We start from the raw sequence: 17,824 nt of genomic DNA, 5'->3' as shown, positions 1-17,824 counted from the left end.
CCTCCTGTATATTCTTGCTATTAATAAAATAAATAAATAAAATTTTTTTAAAAAGCTGAACTCAGGTCCTTACCAATAACAGTCTATAGGAACTATGGAGACAGAGGACTGTTTTAAATATCAACACAAGGAAATCATTAGCCAATACCAGAACGTTGGGTATTCTATAAGATAACTGACCTTGCTGTTTCAACAAGTCAACGATATAGGACAGAACGAGAGGCAGGCGTAATTCTCCAGATTGTGGGGGATGTATGAGATATAATAGCAAAATATAAGTGAGGCCTTTTGAATCCTAATTTGAACACGTCAATTTGAAAAGCAGCTTTTTTTTTTTTCCAGATCAATGGGATAAACTTGAAAATGGATAGGATATAAAGGAATTACTGTTGATTTTATTGGGTGTAATAATAATAATGTGTTTATATAAACAAGTGATTTTTTTAAAAAGAAATACTGGAGCATTTAGGTTGAAATAATGTCTAGAATTTGCTTCAAATTGCTTCAACCACATATTTTTAGAAGCAGGAGAGATAAAGTCAGCATTGCAAAGCACTGATAGATGTCGAAGTTGGATGGTGCACTGAAGAGGGCCCACTGAGCTCTCAGTTCTTGCGTATGTTTGGAAATTTTTATGGTAAAGAGGGGGCAAAGTGGAAAGCAATGGCAAATTACATAATCCTAAGGAGAATCTGTGGATAACCGAACAATTATTTTCCATTTTCTATGCTTTGCCGGTCAGAAACTTTTCAGACTTTCCTAAACAGATTTAACAGACATCTGTAAAACCACTTCAGCCCGACTTTTAACTGGAAAGCATGAGGATGGGAGAGAAGCAGAGACCTACCGCATTTTGTGATACAATTGACCAGAGAGCAAGCCAGTTCTACAGCAACCACACTGATTCTACTTTACTGCTTAAAGTAATTTACTGTGTGCATATAAACATGATGCTCGTAAAAGGTATTTGTGTGGGTGGTAACACATTTGGAGGGACATGAAAAGTAAGCACAAGCAAAAAGGAGGAAGAGGAGGTGAACGTAGACACGTACCATACTCCAGCTGTAGCCTCCCACCAGGTAAATGCTGTCATCAAGCACTGCACAGCCAGGACCACTGCGACCCTCTAAAATGGGTGTCTGGAGAATATTCCACTGGTCACCTTTTGGGTCATAGCATTCCACCAGCATTACATCGAGATGGGAGAAACCTAAGTGACATAGCAAAATGGAATCATCAAAGAATAAGGTCTTGGGGTTCCAATTTAAGGCTAGGGCTTCTTTTAAAATAAATGACCAGAGCCAAGAAATAGACAGCTATACCTTTGAAGACGTATGTATAAATTTGCGGGTGAAATCAGGAGTTGTCAGAAAGATCTAACAAGCAAACAAATAAAAAATCCTCCCAAACCCCAACCTTTGATATTTTGGATTAATTTAAAGCAAAAATGCCTGGCTAGATGTCGTTGGAAAAGGTTGATTTACCTTGGAGTATCAGTAAAGATTTATTTAAATCTTATTAAAAAGCTTTAGCAATATGTAAACTGTGAACTTCCAGATGTTCAAGCTGGTTTTAGAAAAGGCAGAGGAACCAGAGATCAAATTGCCAACATCCGCTGGATCATTGAAAAAACAAGAGTTCCAGAAAAACATCTATTTCTGCTTTATTGACTATCAAAGCCTTTGACTGTGTGGATCACAATAAACTGGAAAATTCTGAAAGAGATGGGAATACCAGACCACCTGACCTGCCTCTTGAGAAACCTGTATGCACATCAGGAAGCAACAGTTAGAACTGGACATGGAACAACAGACTGGTTCCAAATAGGAAAAAGGGTTCATCAAGGCTGTATATTGTCACCCTGTTTATTTAACTTATATGCAGAGTACATCATGAGAAACGCTGGGCTGGAGGAAACACTGGCTGGAATCAAGATTGCCGGGAGAAATATCAATAACCTCAGATATGCAGATGACACCACCCTTATGGCAGAAAGTGAAGAGGAACTAAAGAGCCTCTTGATGAAGGTGAAAGTGGAGAGTGAAAAAGTTGGCTTAAAGCTCAACATTTAGAAAACTAAGATCATGGTATCCGGTCCCATCACTTCATGGCAGATAGATGGGGAAACAGCGGCTGATTTTATTTTTCTGGGCTCCAAAATCACTGCAGATGGTGACTGCAGCCATGAAATTAAAAGATGCTTACTCCTTGGAAGGAAAGTTATGACCAAACTAGACAGCATATTGAAAAGCAGAGACATTACTTTGCCAACAAAGGTCTGTCTAGTCAAGGCTATGGTTTTTCCAGCGGTCATGTATGGATGTGAGAGTTGGACTATAAAGAAAGCTGAGCGCCGAAGAATTGATGCTTTTGAACTGTGGTGTTGGAGAAGACTCTTGAGAGCCCCTTGGACTGCAAGGAGATACAACCAGTCCATCCATAAAGGAAATCAGTCCTGAATACTCATTGGAAGGACTGATGCTGAAGCTGAAGCTCCATTACTTTGGACACCTGATGTGAAGAGCTGACTCATTAGAAAAGACCCTGATGCTGGGAAAGATTGAGGGCAGGAGGAGAAGGGGACGATAGAGGATGAGATGGCTGGATGGCATCACTGACTCGATGGACATGGGTTTGGGTGGACTCCGGGAGTTGGTGATGGACAGGGAGGCCTGGCGTGCTGCGATTCATGGGGTCGCAGGGTCAGACACAACTGAGTGACTGAACTGAACTGAACTGAAAAAGCTTTAAAATAGTAATAGTTAAAGCAAGCATTTTATAGACTGCTTATAATCTGGTTCTTTCCTAAGTGTTTTATATGAAGGAACTCATTTAATCCTCTCAACCACCCTATAGATATTCTACATTATATTCATTTTATAGATGAGAAACTGAGGAACACATGGAATTTTAACCTAAATAAGTCACATAGCCTGTAGCTAGGCTGAGATTTGAAACCAAATCAATAGGCTTCAAAAGTCACTTTTACAGACTAAACTTTATTGCTTTTCTTAAGTGAATATTCAATTCTCTCAAAATCTTTTACTTTTTTTAACAGTCTGATTATGTAAACACCTGTGATGATGTGCTTTAACTATTATAAACTTGAAAATACATACTTAAAAATGACACTTATCCAGTACTTATTACATTTAGGGGTAGATATGTATTGCTAAATAGCACAAAAAATGTCCATATCTAACCTGTGGTTTAAGAAGGGTATATGATTGGAAAATAAATGTATGAACAAAGGTGAAGTTGCTTAGTCATGTCCAACTCTTTGTGACCCCATGGACAGTAGCCCACCAGGCTCCTCCGTCCATGGGATTTTCCAGGCAAGAGTACTGGAGTGGGGTGCCATTCCCGTCTCCAGGGGATCTTTCCGATCCAGGGATGGAACTCGGGCCTCCTGCATTGCAGGCAGACTCTTTACCATCTGAGCCACCGAGGAGTCCCATATATGGGTATATGATTGGAAAATAAATGCATAGAATGGCCTTATGTGCTATGCCCAGATGGCCTGCATTTCATCAGTTTCAAGAATCATGGAAAGTCAGAGCTGGAGGAGATTTGAGAGACCAACTTGACCGTCTTCTTCATTTACAGATGAGAAAACTGAAGCTCAAAGTGATTCCACAGTGTTCTCAATATCACAGCTCTCTCTGCTTTCCTGTGAAATTTAGTGCTACACACATGCACACAAACTACAAAAAACTTGCTGCAATATACATAATAAGGAGGGAAAAGAGCCATATGTGGTTCCAAAAATACTATGTTACTTATTAAGTAAGCAAATGGAAAGAATTTGAGGATCATAGATGGTTTGATATTCAACTCTTCAAAGAAGTAATTCTAAATTTAGACACGAAATTCTGTTTTCTTTAAGAAAAATCACATTCATTTCTTCGTGCAGCTCTAAATTAAAAAAAAAAGTTCTTTACGATGATTACAAAAACAATTTTCTGGAAAAAAAATCCATTACTATAATTTGGTGATAAGGGATAATTTATTTTACTGAATTCATTGTTACAACCAATTGTTTGTGCTTTTCAGTTATTAATGCTCTTGTTTTTTATTTTCTGTAGACATCATTATTCATTTCTTTAATGTGTGTGGTAACTTCAAAATAATCCTATCTGCAGGACAGCCAAAATAAGTGCTTGCCCAAGGGTACTGCTAATTTGCAAAGAGTAGATTTTATTTGGTCAACATGTTTTATACTTGGTTAACTATGATTATCTAACGAGAAACCCCCTTAGCAAGAAACATGAGATGCAAATGTTATTGTGATTTAAAAAAAGAGGACCTTTCAAATGATTTCCTCCAATTGCATATAAGCGATCATTCATTACAGCCAAAGTGTGGATGGCACGTTTTGTGTTCATATCTTGTTTTCGAGCCCAGACATCCATGACGGGGTCATAGCAATATAGCCACGGGACATACTCTCCGTTGTGTACACCCCCTGTGAATTAAACATAGACACACAAGTCAAGAAACTGCCTTGGAACTGAACTTTGCAGCAGAAAGTGGAGGAATGACTTGCCTGAAATGTATATTTTCCCATTGTGCACTGCTCCTGCATGAGCCGCCAGAGGCTGTGGCAAAGAAGACACATAACGCCATTCATTTGTTTCCAGGTTATAGCACTCCACGCTGGACAAGTAACCAGTTTCATTCCGTCCACCAATCACATATAAATGTTTGTCCAACCGGCATGCATAGAAACTGGCTCTTCTACAATGAAAAAAAAAAAAAACAACAACACCCCTCTAAATACAAAGTAGCCCAATCAGTCATCAGGGAAAGTGGGGGCGTCCTGCTTCAGAAAGGGGTGCTGTGTGTGCTCAGTCGCTCAGTTGTGTCTCTGTGACCCTTTGGACTGTAGCCCGCCAGGCTCCTCTGTCCATGGGATTCTCCAGGCAAGAATACTGGAGCGGGTTGCCATGACTATCTCCAGGGGATCTTTCTGACTCAGGGATCGAACCCTTATCTCCTGTGTCTTCTGCATTACAGGAAGATTTGTTACCTGCTGAGCCATCAGGGAAGCCCCAGAAAGGGTACAGAGCTTTGGACATTATACATATGACTCCTTGTGAAATCAGAGACCTTGAATAGTAATCATCCGTAATCCCCATCCTGGTTAACATTATTGACACTAAACTCACAGTAGAGGGGAAATTTACAACTCTTTGTTTCAGCTCTTTTTATCTTGCTTTTATACACTATTCAAGTGTTCACTAATGTTTGGGATATTTGGTACCTTGTAAAGATATCACAGCTCAGTAAGACAAAGTGAAAAATGAGGTAGATAATGTAACAATAATAAATTATCTTGACATTCACTTTCTTTATGGTCCTTCAAGGGTCATTGTTCCCAATTTATAAGAGAACTACATCATCAAAATTTTTCTTCAATTATCTTTTTTTTTCTTTTATCCCCCAGTATGACTGCAAGTAGAGAAACTTATCGGACTGAATATAGTGTTGAAATTTTGCTCTTAGGAATTTCATCTGTGTAGCTTTTGATGTTCTTACAAAGCCATAGGATATTTTTAAATCTCTTTTCAAGAAAGACTATTTATTAAATTACCCCACCTTCCCTCAAAGACAAAAGACACGCAAGTTGTATTGAAAGGACTGGAGACAGGAAGGCCTTTCTGGGGAGAACACAATCTAGGAGTCAGAGACTGAGGACCTGAAGTAGAGTTCTAGCAGAAGACACGGAAAGTGGGGATGCGAGATATAGGAGAGGAAGACGTAAAGCTTAGCAACTAATAACATACAAGAGCTGAGGGAGAAAAGAAGTTGGAAGAGGACTCAAAAAGTTAGTTAGGATGACAAGGTCGCAATCTTAAGCAACACTTTAATCTTCAGCTTCTTTTTTTCTCATTGATGCTACTGGAATAATATACTTCACAAGGATAACATGTGGGTCAATACTGGAAAAGGATAATTGTGATGTGCCAAGCCCTTCAGAGGCTTCCCAGGTGGCTCTTCCCAGGAGGCTTCCCAGCGGTAAAGAATCTGCCTACCAATGCAGGAGACTCAGGAGACACAGGTTTGATCTCTGGGTTGGGAAGATCTCCTGGGGGAGGGAATGGCAACCTGCTCCAGTATTCTTGCCTAGGGAATCTCATGAACACAGGAGCCTGCACGGTTATGCATGGGGTTGCAAAGAGTTGGACACAACTGAGCATGTGTGCACAAGCCCTTCAGAGAACATAACTTATGTTTGATGAATTAATGGTCTTTATAAAATTTTATAAAAATTATTTACAAAATTTTATAAAAATTGATGCCAAGACTCTTGGGCAAAGTCAATAGCAAAATAAAGAGTCCTAGAGGTTTTGAATCAGGTAAACCTATATTGTTTGAAGATTTTCCAAGCTGTGTTTATAAAGTGTCAAGACCTCTGGGAAGCAGTATATAGCATCTTGATGAACAGTTAGGACTCTGGAATCAGATTGCCTGGCCATATGACATATTGTAAAGTGCTTGTCATAGTGTCAACATTTTGTTCACTCTCATGAACTGTCAGTTGACATTATCTGGATAAAAATTTTTTAAAAATCAGCCATTGTGATGTTTGCATATAAACTTCTAATAGCATTTTCAGTGATGACTAAATTCTTTAATTTTTAAACACAATTTAGTACCATATACATGCACACTTAGTCGTGAGGTCACGTCCAACTCTTTGCCAGCCTATGAACTGTAGCCTGCCAGGCTATAGTTCATGGATTTTTCTGGCTAGGATACTGGAGTGGGTTACCTTTGCCTCCTCCAGGGGATCTTCCTAACCCAGGGATCAAATTTGCATCTCTTGTGTCTCCTGCATTGCAGGAGGATTCTTTACCGCTGAGCTGCCGGAAAAGCCCATATACATATGGCATATGTTATAGATGGTGATGTATTCAGTTGTTTTTCCAGTTTTATTGAGGTATAATTGGCAAAACTATAATAAATATAAAGGGTACAGTGTGATGATTTGGTACATGCGTACATTGTAAAATGACTTTCACAATCAAATTAATTAACACTTCATCAGCTCACATATTAACCTCTATTTTTGTTTGGTGAGAACACTTAAGATCTACTCTCTTACCAAATTTCAGGTAAACAATAACTATTATTAACTATAGTTAGCATGCTGTAATTAGATCCTCAAAATTTACTCATCTTGCAATTGGAAGTTTGCATCCTTTCATCAATCTCTCCCTATTTCCCTCACCCTTATCCCCTGGCAGCCACCATTTTAATCTCTATTTCTTTACTTTTGACTTTTAAAATACGATTCTACATATAAGTGATATACAGTATTTGTCTTTCTCAGTCTGGCTTATTTCACTTGGTGTAATCACCTTCAGTCTCATCTATGTTTGTCATGTAAATGGCAGAATTTCCTTCTTTTCTGTGGCAGAATAATATTCCAGTATATATATGTGTGTGCAGGCTTCCTAGGTAGCACAGTGGTAAAGAATTTGCCTGCCAATGCAGGAGATGCAAGAGACATGGGTTTGATCCCTAGGTTGGGAAGATCCCCTGAAGGAGGAAATGGCAACCCACTTCGGTATTCTTGCCGGGAAAATTCCATAGACAGAGGAGCTTGGAGGGCTACAGTCTATGGGATCACAAAGAGTTGGACATGACTGAGCGACGAGCACATACTTGCATATTTATATACACACCACATTTTCTTTATTTGTGTGTCAACAGACAGTTTGTTTCCATATCTTGGCATTTGTGAGTAATGCTGCCATGAACATGGGAGTGCAGGTGTCTCTTTTAAGATCTTGATTTTGGTTCCTTTGGATACACTGTATATGCAAGAATGGGATTGCTGGAATATCAAGTTCAGTTTTTCTGGATAGTCCTGGACTTGTTAGCATCATTGTTTATTTGAGAGTAGTATTTTGGCTATTTTTTTTCCTATATTTTCTTGACAGAAATGTGTGCTGTAGAAAACTCAGAAAGATGATGAAGAGAGCAATAATGGAAAAATAGAGAATGTTACAAAGGAGAACAAAGAACAGGTGAGTTGGATTTCACTAAATAAAGTTTGCTGCTAACCTGGGCCATGTCTTCTGAGGGGTATGTGAAGCTCTGAAATTATAAAAAAGTCTTTTAAATAAAATTATATATATATATATATATATATATATATATATATATATATATATATATAGTGAATACACACACACACACACAATGCTTTTGTTTAGTTGTAAGTCATGTCTGACTCTTTGTGACCCCATGGACTGTAGCCACCAGTCTCCTCTGTCCTTGGGATTTCGCAGGGAACCATACTGGAGTGGGTTGCCATTTCCTTCTCCAATATATTATAAATATGTATACATATATGTTGTGAATGTGCATTTTTTTGGAGGCATATGTTTGGAGAAAAAGATTTTGAAGGGAATTTTTAATCAGATTATTATGGGAATTGAAAACCTGAAAATTTGAAATTTCTTGGTATAAGGACGTAAAAACTCATCTAAACATAAAATTAGGTTTAAAAACAATAGCAAAATTAAGTGCACATAGGTAGACCCCTAGTTCCTTCCATTTTTCTAACCAGATTTCAATTGCTCTCATTGAATATGATGGGTCAAGGTTGCTTTACTAGTGCTTTTACCTTCTCAAGTTAAAATATTTTGTTGAGAAGACTGACATGTCTATGAAAATTTGTGCTAAACAGATATTTCTTTGCATCATTGACACAGGGTAGGTCAATATCCCTCTTCTGTATGAATCTATTGCAAGTTTTGGAGCCTCTGAAACAATTAAGTTAGTAATCTTACTAACAAACCATCATCAGTGGGCCAGTTCCATAATTTGGACCATGTTAGTTGCAATATACTATATTCTAAGTTCTTCTGTGTATTATATGTACTATATTCTGGTCTAGAAGAGAAAAAATGCTAGTCATAACAAGCATGAAACTCTCTATTAAATTAAGTTTAGGTAGTGGAGAATCAGAGAAAGATCTTCTTCTGGCAGTGTGAACTCCTTTTATCTTGTCCACAGTTTAATTTCTCCCTCTTTCTGATCTTGCTCCTTCCTTCCTCTCCTCACCCGAGGGAGCTGTCAGAACTGTCTTTCTATCCCCGACATTCCCAATGTGATGTTCCGTGTGTACTCCTAGCTTTATCCACACAGTGTCACTGTTAGGTTCCAAATGGGGGGAAAAAAATCAGTAGGTTTCATTTCCTGATGAAAAGTGCATTTTTGTGTAGAAATTTTAATAGCTAAGGTTCTGAGTCTCTGACTTATTCCCTTGCATGCCCAAAGTGAGAATTCATGAAATGTATTATAGAAACACTGGGTAGTTAATGGTCTATCAGCAACTGTGAACATTTGCTTGCGGCTAAAATTTCACCACACCAGGTCTCTCCTGGGAACGCTTCCTGCCCCTCCTCCCCACATGAAGAGCACACCTGATTAGGCTACGTTATTTGGGGGCAAAAGGAAGCTTATTGAAGACTTTTTAATGGAATGACACTATCTGTATTTCAAGTTGTTTCTCTCTCCCTCCTCCACCCGGCCACCTCCTGTCCCAATGCCAGAGATGATATTCAATGACTTGTGATAATTTTAAAATGACTATCGATGCCCTCTACAAATACACTTTGAACCTGTGTATAGGACAGATTTTTACAAGCTTTTTCTGAAGCGTAAGGTGGTCAGTTCATATCCTCAAGAGTCATACTGAGAGGGCTTCCCTGATGGCTCACTGGGTAAAGAATCCATTTGCAGTGCAGGAGACATAGGAGATGTGGGTTTGATCCCTCAGTTGGGAAGATCTCCTGGAGTAGGCAGTGGCAACCCACTCCAGTATTTTTGTCTGGAGAATCCCATGGACAGAGGAGCCTGGCGAGCTTTAGTCCATGGGGTCTCAGAGTCCAACAGGACTGAGCCACTAACACTTTCTTTCACTACCTCTGTTTCAACTTTTTTTTTTTTTTGGTTTTATTTATTTATTTACATTTTATTTATTTATTTTTAAATTTTATTTTATTTTTAAACTTTACAATATTGTGTTAGTTTTGCCAAATATCGAAATGAATCCGCCACAGGTATACATGTGTTCCCCATCCTGAACCCTCCTCCCTCCTCCCTCCCCATACCATCCCTCTGGGTCGTCCCAGTGCACCAGCCCCAAGCATCCAGTATCCTGCATCAAACCTGTTTCAACTTTTGACTTTTACCATCAGGTTAAAAATACCAGATTTTGTCAAACAGAATATTGTTTCTCATTGTTTCTTGTAAGGCTGCTAGAAACAAAATATTTAAATTTGGAAACTTCTTTGATGTACATGCTTCCTGCTTTTCACTTACTCTGTGAAACTTAAGCTTTGTTAATGGTGCCTCCCAAGTGGTTTTCCTTTCTCCCGCCCTCCCTCTATCCTTCCTTCCCTCCCCACCCTCTCTTTTTTCTCTTTTTTATTTCCTAGACTAGCTGCTGCTGCTGCTGCTGCTGCTGCTAAGTCGCTTCCGTCGTGTCCGACTCTGTGCGACCTCATAGACGGCAGCGCACCAGGCTCCCCCATCCCTGGGATTCTCCAGGCAAGAACACTGGAGTGGGTTGCCATGGCCTTCTTCAATGCATGAAAGGAAAAAGGGAAAGGGAAGTCGCTCAGTCGTGTTCAACTCTTCCCGACCCTATGGACTGCAGCCCACCAGGCTCCTCCACCCATGGGATTTTCCAGGCGAGAGGACTGGAGTGGGTTGCCATTGCCTTCTCCGCCTAGACTAGCTAGCAGGTAGTATTTCCATAAGAATAACATCTAAAATGTCTACTTTTTTTTGAAAACAAAATTGAAATCACCAAAGCATTTTTATTGATCCAATCGTTCATTTTTGCCCTCTTCTTACTGAAGAATCAAATCCTAAATCTGAGACCAAAACAACTCTTGAGCTTTACATTTATCTTTGTACTCTGTCTAACCCCTTCTGTCGGCAACCTCTTGGTAGCACACATACAATTCATGAGTTGACCTATGGCTGAGTAAGCCTGGAGGTCATGTGCCCATTTCCTTGATGAACTGGGAGGGTGTTCTGCAAGTTCATTATACTCCTTTGGAAGTTCTGATGAGGCAAGATATCTGAGGAATTTGCCCAGCCAGCTCTGTAAGAGTGGGTGACCCTAGAGGTGACTTTCAATGTGTTTCCATTATTCTTAATCTGTTTGGTAACTTCTCAGCATAGTAACAACTTCTCAGCAGTTTGGCAGCAGCTGAGGGTATGAGGGGGAATTCCCTGGTGGCTCAGCAGTAAAGAACCCGCCTGCAATGTAGGAGATACAGGAGACACAGGTTCAACCCCTGGGTCGGGAAGATATCCTGGAGGAGAGCTTAGAAGTGCACTTCAGTATCCTTGCTGGGAAAATCTCATGGACAGAGGAGCCTGGTGGGCTACAATCCATGGGGCTGCAAAGAGCTGGAGATGACTGAAAGGACTGAGCACACGAGCAGAAGGGAAGGAGGGAGGTGGGGAACTTCCGGTGAGTCTGATTCATGATCTATACAATGCAGAGCTAACTCAATTAAATATCTCAAGAAATCTCTTTTCTAATCTGAAGAGTATCTCATATATTTTCAATTTTTTTCCTTCTTTGTTTAATCACCAATTAAACCACACTGGTAGCTAACTGTACTTGCTTGGGTGAATGGAAGCTTGGCAATGACAGAAGAATTTCATTTTAAGTTATGGATTGCTGCCCAGGTCAACCAACCCATAGGAGATATGGAGCTAGAAGATTGACTGGGCATTTGTGAGGTCTGCCTTTTCCCATTCAGCTCGGGAAGGAGCTCTTTATTTGGTCTATCGAGTTGATTGTTCGAAATCTAAAAAAAAACTTCTTTTACTAGGGACCTGACATGATATACCATAATGACTTGGAAAGAAACGTTAAACAGTCCATCCTGTCAACGGTGGCTGCCGGGCGCCGACAGACCATGGCAGGTCTTTTTATCAGGTCAATGAGCTGCTAAAAATTGTCTAAGTAGGACCCTGCCCTGATAGGCTATAGTGCCTCCGAGGAAGTCATTATAGAATATCAAGTAAACAATACACATTTAAAAAAATTACTAATTAGGTTTTGCAGCAATACTTCTCATCCTTAGGGGCTCTACAGTGAGATAATTGACCGTGACGTGAGTTATGCCTCCCAAACCCAAGGCATGAAGGTTAATTATTGTGGTGAACAGCCCCCAGCAAAGGAGACCATGGTGATGAGAAGCTGACATCTCAAACATGTTTTGATGTATATTTAATTTTTTTTAAATAAAACTTTTGGAATAGTTTAGATCAAAGGTTAAAATGATACAGCTAACAATAACAGCAACCAGAAAATAACCCCAAAAGGAGAGAAATAAGGTATGTTGGAGAAAGAAGCTTTCTCCAGGAAAGAAGCTCTTCTCTTAGGAAGCTTTTATATATACATGTATACACAACAGGAGGATTGAGAAATTTGTCAAGATATTAACTGAGCCAGAATAATCCCTTGAGGTACCTTTGAATTAGACAGTCCTCTCTGTGGTCCTTAGACTATATTGTGCCTTGAAAATGACTAAAATGTCGTTTTCAGTGTATAATGTTTAGTCCCTTGAAAGAGAATTTCAATATCCTTATATGGAATGGGACGTTAGATACTAAGTTTACAGCAGAAATTCTTACTCTCTTTTGGCAGTAATGTACCTTTTTGAGTGAATGGTATGATTTGAATTTTTTTAACTTGGAATTCATGATTAAGGATTTAACTTGATCTCAGTGTAATCTGTGGTGCTGGAAAAGACTCCTGAGAGTCCCTTGGACTGCAAGGAGATCAAGCCAGTCCATCCTAAAGGAAATCAGTCTTGAATATTCATTGGAAGCACTGATGCTAAAGCGAAACTCCAATACTTTGCCCACCTGATGCGAAGAGCTGACTCACTGAAAAAAACTCTGATTCTGGGAAGACTGAAGGCAAAAGGAGAAGTGGGTGGCAGTGGATAAGATGGTTAGATAGCATCATCGACTCAATGGGCATGAATTTGAGAAAATTCCAAGACAGTGGAGATAGTGAAAGACAGAAGAACCGGTGTGCTCCAGCCCATGGGGTTGCAAAGAGTTGAACATGACTTAGTGACAGAACAACAGTGTAATCTGATTGAATGTTTAAAAAAGGGGATGTTAAGGTTATGAAGGAATAAGAACAAAAATTATTTCTTGGTTCAATTGAGAAGAGAAAATACGTTGCAGCTTATTGTTACTATTATATCAGAGAATTTGCTCATGAGGATGTTGAGACATTATTCGAAAAGAACCAAGTGTTCAAGATTTAGTATGTGAATTTGCATGTATATATTACGACATGGCCTCCTGCCTAAGTAACAGTCAGGAGAACTGAATGTGTACAAACACAGTTGCCTTATTGTCCTTCGATGTTAGAAAACTTTGGTGAGATAAACACTGCATACATTAGAAATGAGAAGACACCTTGCAAAACTGACTTTTCATTAGGTAGCAAATCACCTATTTTTAAACGTCTGATGGGGAGATGTTTGAGGAAGTAGACATAAGGAATTCGAGGTAGTGAGACTTGGAAACTTTAATATGGAAATATCTGCATCAAAATACATACATTGTGAGAATGGTGTTCTATATTTCAGTGATAAGATTTGAATAAATTACAACTGTGAAGAGTGGAATAGCCATGAAATTGTAGCTCTGCTTGTCAAAAAAACTAGTGCAACATGGAAAAGGAAGACAAGCCATGGATAGGCATTATGCTAAGTGAATAAGTCAGACAAAGATAAATGCCATATGATATCACGTACATGTGGAATCCAAAAAATGCAACAGACTAGTGGATATAACAAAAAAGCAGCAGACTCACAGATACAGAGAACAAACCAGTGGTTACCAATTAGCAGAGGGAAGTGGGGAGCGGCAAGATAGGGATAGGGTATTAAGAAGTACAAATTATTAAGTATAAAATAAGTTACAAAGATCTATTATACAACACAGGGAACATAGCCAATATTTTAAAACTACAAATGGAGTGTAACCTTTAAAAATTGTGATTTTTTTATATTGTACACTTATATAATATTACACAGCAACGATACTTCAATAAAAAAGTAAACTTTAATGTGAAAAAAAAAAAAAACCAAGGAAGACAAGTTATATAAATTCTTTCTTCCTACATTGGAACAAATACTTGACCTATTATTTTTCTCCATCGAGTTAATGAGGCAGTTAATCACAGTTGGCCAGGCCAGTTTTGTATTTTGCCTCCAGTGTCATTCATTGGCTTTGCTTAGAATACCTTATCATGGGAAATCATTCAGTATCCTTCCTTGAGGTCAAGCGGCCACAAATGTTTCAGACACAAGAGATAAACACTTACCGTTCTTGCATGGGCGGAAGTTGTATCCAGCTATTAAATCGGGGGTCGTATCGGCTGACAAAATTCGTACTGTGTTTTCCTGTAAAGATATATTTGAGACACTTAAAACTTAAGATTCCTTTGTTGTTTTGCACATTGAATAGTGTTTTATAAGATGCCCCTGTTCTCTGGTTTAACAAACAGATGAAAGTTAGGGGGACTATCTAACATGGTATGAGAATGAGGAGTCAGAACAAAAATCTATGTGCCACTTTAAATATTTTTCTCCTTTTTCTTCTCTTCTCCTCTACTTTTTTTTGGGGGGATGAGTTAGTATAAAAATAGTGAAGTGAAAGTAATAATAAACATAAGTCAACCATAATAATAAAAGCAGATATGTTTATCAAACTAGTTTTATCCCAAAGTTAGGGTAAAATTTCTGTGTTTCTGTATTTGCGCTTTAAAAACATGAAGTTATTATCTAATCATAATCAGTTCCAGAGACTACATTGAGTGATATCTCTGGTTAAAGTATTTTTGATTTTTTTTAAATCAAATTTAAGAATTCTAGCAGTGGTAGAGACCACTCTGTCTCCATGGAAATGATAGCTCTCACTACAATAAGAGTTTGCATACGAAATCAGTTGTAGCCTATGTGTGTCAAGTAAGTTCTGCTTTTGCATTTGGGGAGCACACAGTTGCTGTAGCAGGTAGGTTTGCTGAAATGTGAAACATGAGACCTCAGAGCTGGTTATTTAATAACCAGGTTATTTCCTCTGTTGAGCCTAAGAAGCATAGTAATGTCTCCAATGTGTCAAAATGAACCCTATTGTACATACAGATTGACACCAAAGCAAGAAATACAAGCAAAGAGTGTGTTACATTTTCTTTGTACCATTTGAGATGATAATCATCTAAAATACCTGAGGTCTTAACTCTAAAAGTCTGTTTTTTGTTAATATATGTGGAACTAACCCTTGAAATATAGGTACTAAAATTCACTGCAGGAATAAACAGATAGGAGTGTGTGTGTGCGTGTGTGTGTACATGCACTCACACAGGCATGAATACACCACACAATTATTAATTGCACAAATACACACTGAGCACCCACTATGTGTCTTACCTATTCTAGGTCTGGGACTATTTTGGTAAACAAAAAAGACAAAGTTCCAGTACTTACAAGGAAATAAATACAAACTTGTAAATTCATCAAGTGAAGATGAATGTTATAAAGAAAAATGAAGGGGGGATCGATAAAGGGAAACTCAGTTTCAGTACTATGGGCACCTGTTCACAGATACACTCTGAAAGTCATGCAAATATCTGCAGAATTAGAGTCTCAGACAGTAGGCAAAGTGAGCATAACCTCTCCCTGGGCTGGCCATGGGTTCAAAACCAGCAAGACTGCAGGGGCTACTTGGACAGAAGTCAGAAGTATATGAAGGTCTGGACACAGTGTGCCTTGTGGACTGATGCTGATTTTTGTCTTTTCTTCTAAGAACATTAGGAAGTCACTGGAAGGTTTTGAGCCAACAAGGAACGTGGCCTCACTTCTCTCTTACCGTGACCACTCTGGCTGCTGTGTAACAGAAAGACTGCAGAAGGGCTGCTCTGGAAGTGGGTGCCATCACAACAATCAAGGCAAGAGCTGGCTTGAATGAAGGTGGAGGCAAAATATGGCCATATTGGCATCTACTGTTTGGTCACAGCCAATACAATTTTCTGATAGACTGAGCATTGGTGTAAGAAAAGGTGAATAATTAAAGATGACTGTCAGAATTTTAGCCATAGTATCTGGTCAGAGGGGTTTCTCTGGTGGCTCAGTGGTAAAGAATCTGCCTGCCAGTGTAGGAGACAGAGGTTTGATCACTGATCTGGGACTATCCCCTGGGGAAGGAAATGGCAACCAACTCCACTATTCTTGCCTGGGAAATCCCATGGACAGAAGAGCCTGGTGGGCTGTAGCCCATGGGTTTGCAAAAGAGTTGGACGTGACTTAGCAACTAAAACAACAATAACAACAACTGGTTGGAATGTCATGCAGTTTGCTGAGGTGGGGAAGACCAGGCAGGAATAGTTGAGGGTTAGGGAGGGAAGCCATGAATTTTGTTTTGGACTTAATCTGCAGAATCCTATGGGATCTCAAAGTGAAAGTGGCTCATAGGCCACTGGCTAACTGAGACTGAGTTATTGTTTGAAATCATAGAACAGGATGAAAATCTTTAGTGAGAGGGTATGGAAATGGAAGATAAAGAGTCCTGGAAATGAACTCTGGGGGAGAAGAAAAATCAGCAAAGGAAAGGAACTGTCAGAAGTAGGAAGGAAAGTGTGGTGGGAGTTTGGAAGCCATGTCAGATAGAGGAGTGAGGAATGGAGAACTGACCATGGGATTTGGAAACTTGGCAGTGACCATGACAAGCCTTGTTTACACAGTGGACAGGAGGGGATGAAAGCCTAAGGGGGGACTCCTCAGGAGAGGCTAAGATATAAGAAAGCAGAGGCAAGAGGACAGGCAAAGCTTTTAGGGCTTTTGGCATAAAAAGATGAAGATGATAGCTGGAAGATGCAGCATCAAGAGAAATTTTTATTTGGTTGTTGGTCATGTTTTTAAATTCAGAAGTACTCCAAAGTACTTGAGGAGGCAAAAGGGAATGAGGAGTAGACTTCAGGTTGGAGCAGAAATAATAATAGGAGGGATTGCTGCTGCTGTGCTAAGTCGTGTCCGACTCTTTGCCACTTCATGGACACCAGGCTCCTCTGTCCATGGTGTTATCCAAGCAAGAAGACTGGAGTGGGTTGCCATTTCCTTCTCCAGGGACTCTTCCCAACCCAGGGATTGAACCCAGGTCTTCCACATTGCAGGCTGATTCTTTTACCATCTGAGCTACCAGGGAAGCCCAATAAGAGGGATATATTTACCTAAAATATATGGGTAGTGGGACTTCTCTGGTGGTCCCATGGTCAAGATTCGTCTTTGCATGCAGGGGGTGGTGGGTCAATCCCTGGTCGGGGAGCTGGGACCCCACATGACTCGAGGTCAAAGAACCAAAACATAAAACAGAAGCAGTATTGTAACGAATCCAATACAGACTTTTAAGATAGATCACATCCAAAAATCTTAAAAAAATAATATCTGGGTAGCAATGGATTTGGTAGTAGCAAGATGAAGATTTTACTGTTTGATTGCTTCTATTCTCATTAGACTATGAAGCAAGGCTATCAGCTGAGAGTGAGGAAGGAGATTTTGGAGAAAGAAGTATCCGAGGAAAGAGAAGGTGTCAAATAATTAACCCAGAGGGTGGAAGAGTGTATTGACCAGGGAAATTTAGTAGTGTTGGCTAGTAGCTAGCATGGCTGTATGATTTTCTATGTCTCCATTTAGTTGCTCAAGGGCAGGAGAGAGATGGAAAGAGTTGGGCTGAACCAGGACCAGGGCTTTACCAGGCA

The 17,824-nt window shown here is 39.5% G+C and overlaps 1 protein-coding gene across 1 annotated transcript in view; it reads right to left on the bottom strand.

The window, feature by feature from the left end:
* KLHL14 (kelch like family member 14) overlaps positions 1-17,824 on the bottom strand; it is a 113,075-nt gene that overhangs the window by 942 nt on the left and 94,309 nt on the right. Inside the window, exons 4-7 of the mRNA NM_001192466.2 lie at positions 14,396-14,474; positions 4,547-4,737; positions 4,307-4,465; positions 1,053-1,210 (exon numbers count right to left, since the gene is read on the bottom strand). Coding sequence (NP_001179395.2) covers positions 1,053-1,210; positions 4,307-4,465; positions 4,547-4,737; positions 14,396-14,474 — 587 coding nt within the window. The remainder of the gene's footprint in view (positions 1-1,052; positions 1,211-4,306; positions 4,466-4,546; positions 4,738-14,395; positions 14,475-17,824) is intronic.

This window comes from Bos taurus, chromosome 24 (assembly GCF_002263795.3).
Source record: "Bos taurus isolate L1 Dominette 01449 registration number 42190680 breed Hereford chromosome 24, ARS-UCD2.0, whole genome shotgun sequence".
Lineage (NCBI taxonomy): Eukaryota > Metazoa > Chordata > Mammalia > Artiodactyla > Bovidae > Bos > Bos taurus.
Note: the sequence above shows the minus strand (reverse complement) of the source record. Positions and strands in the feature narration are given on the sequence as shown.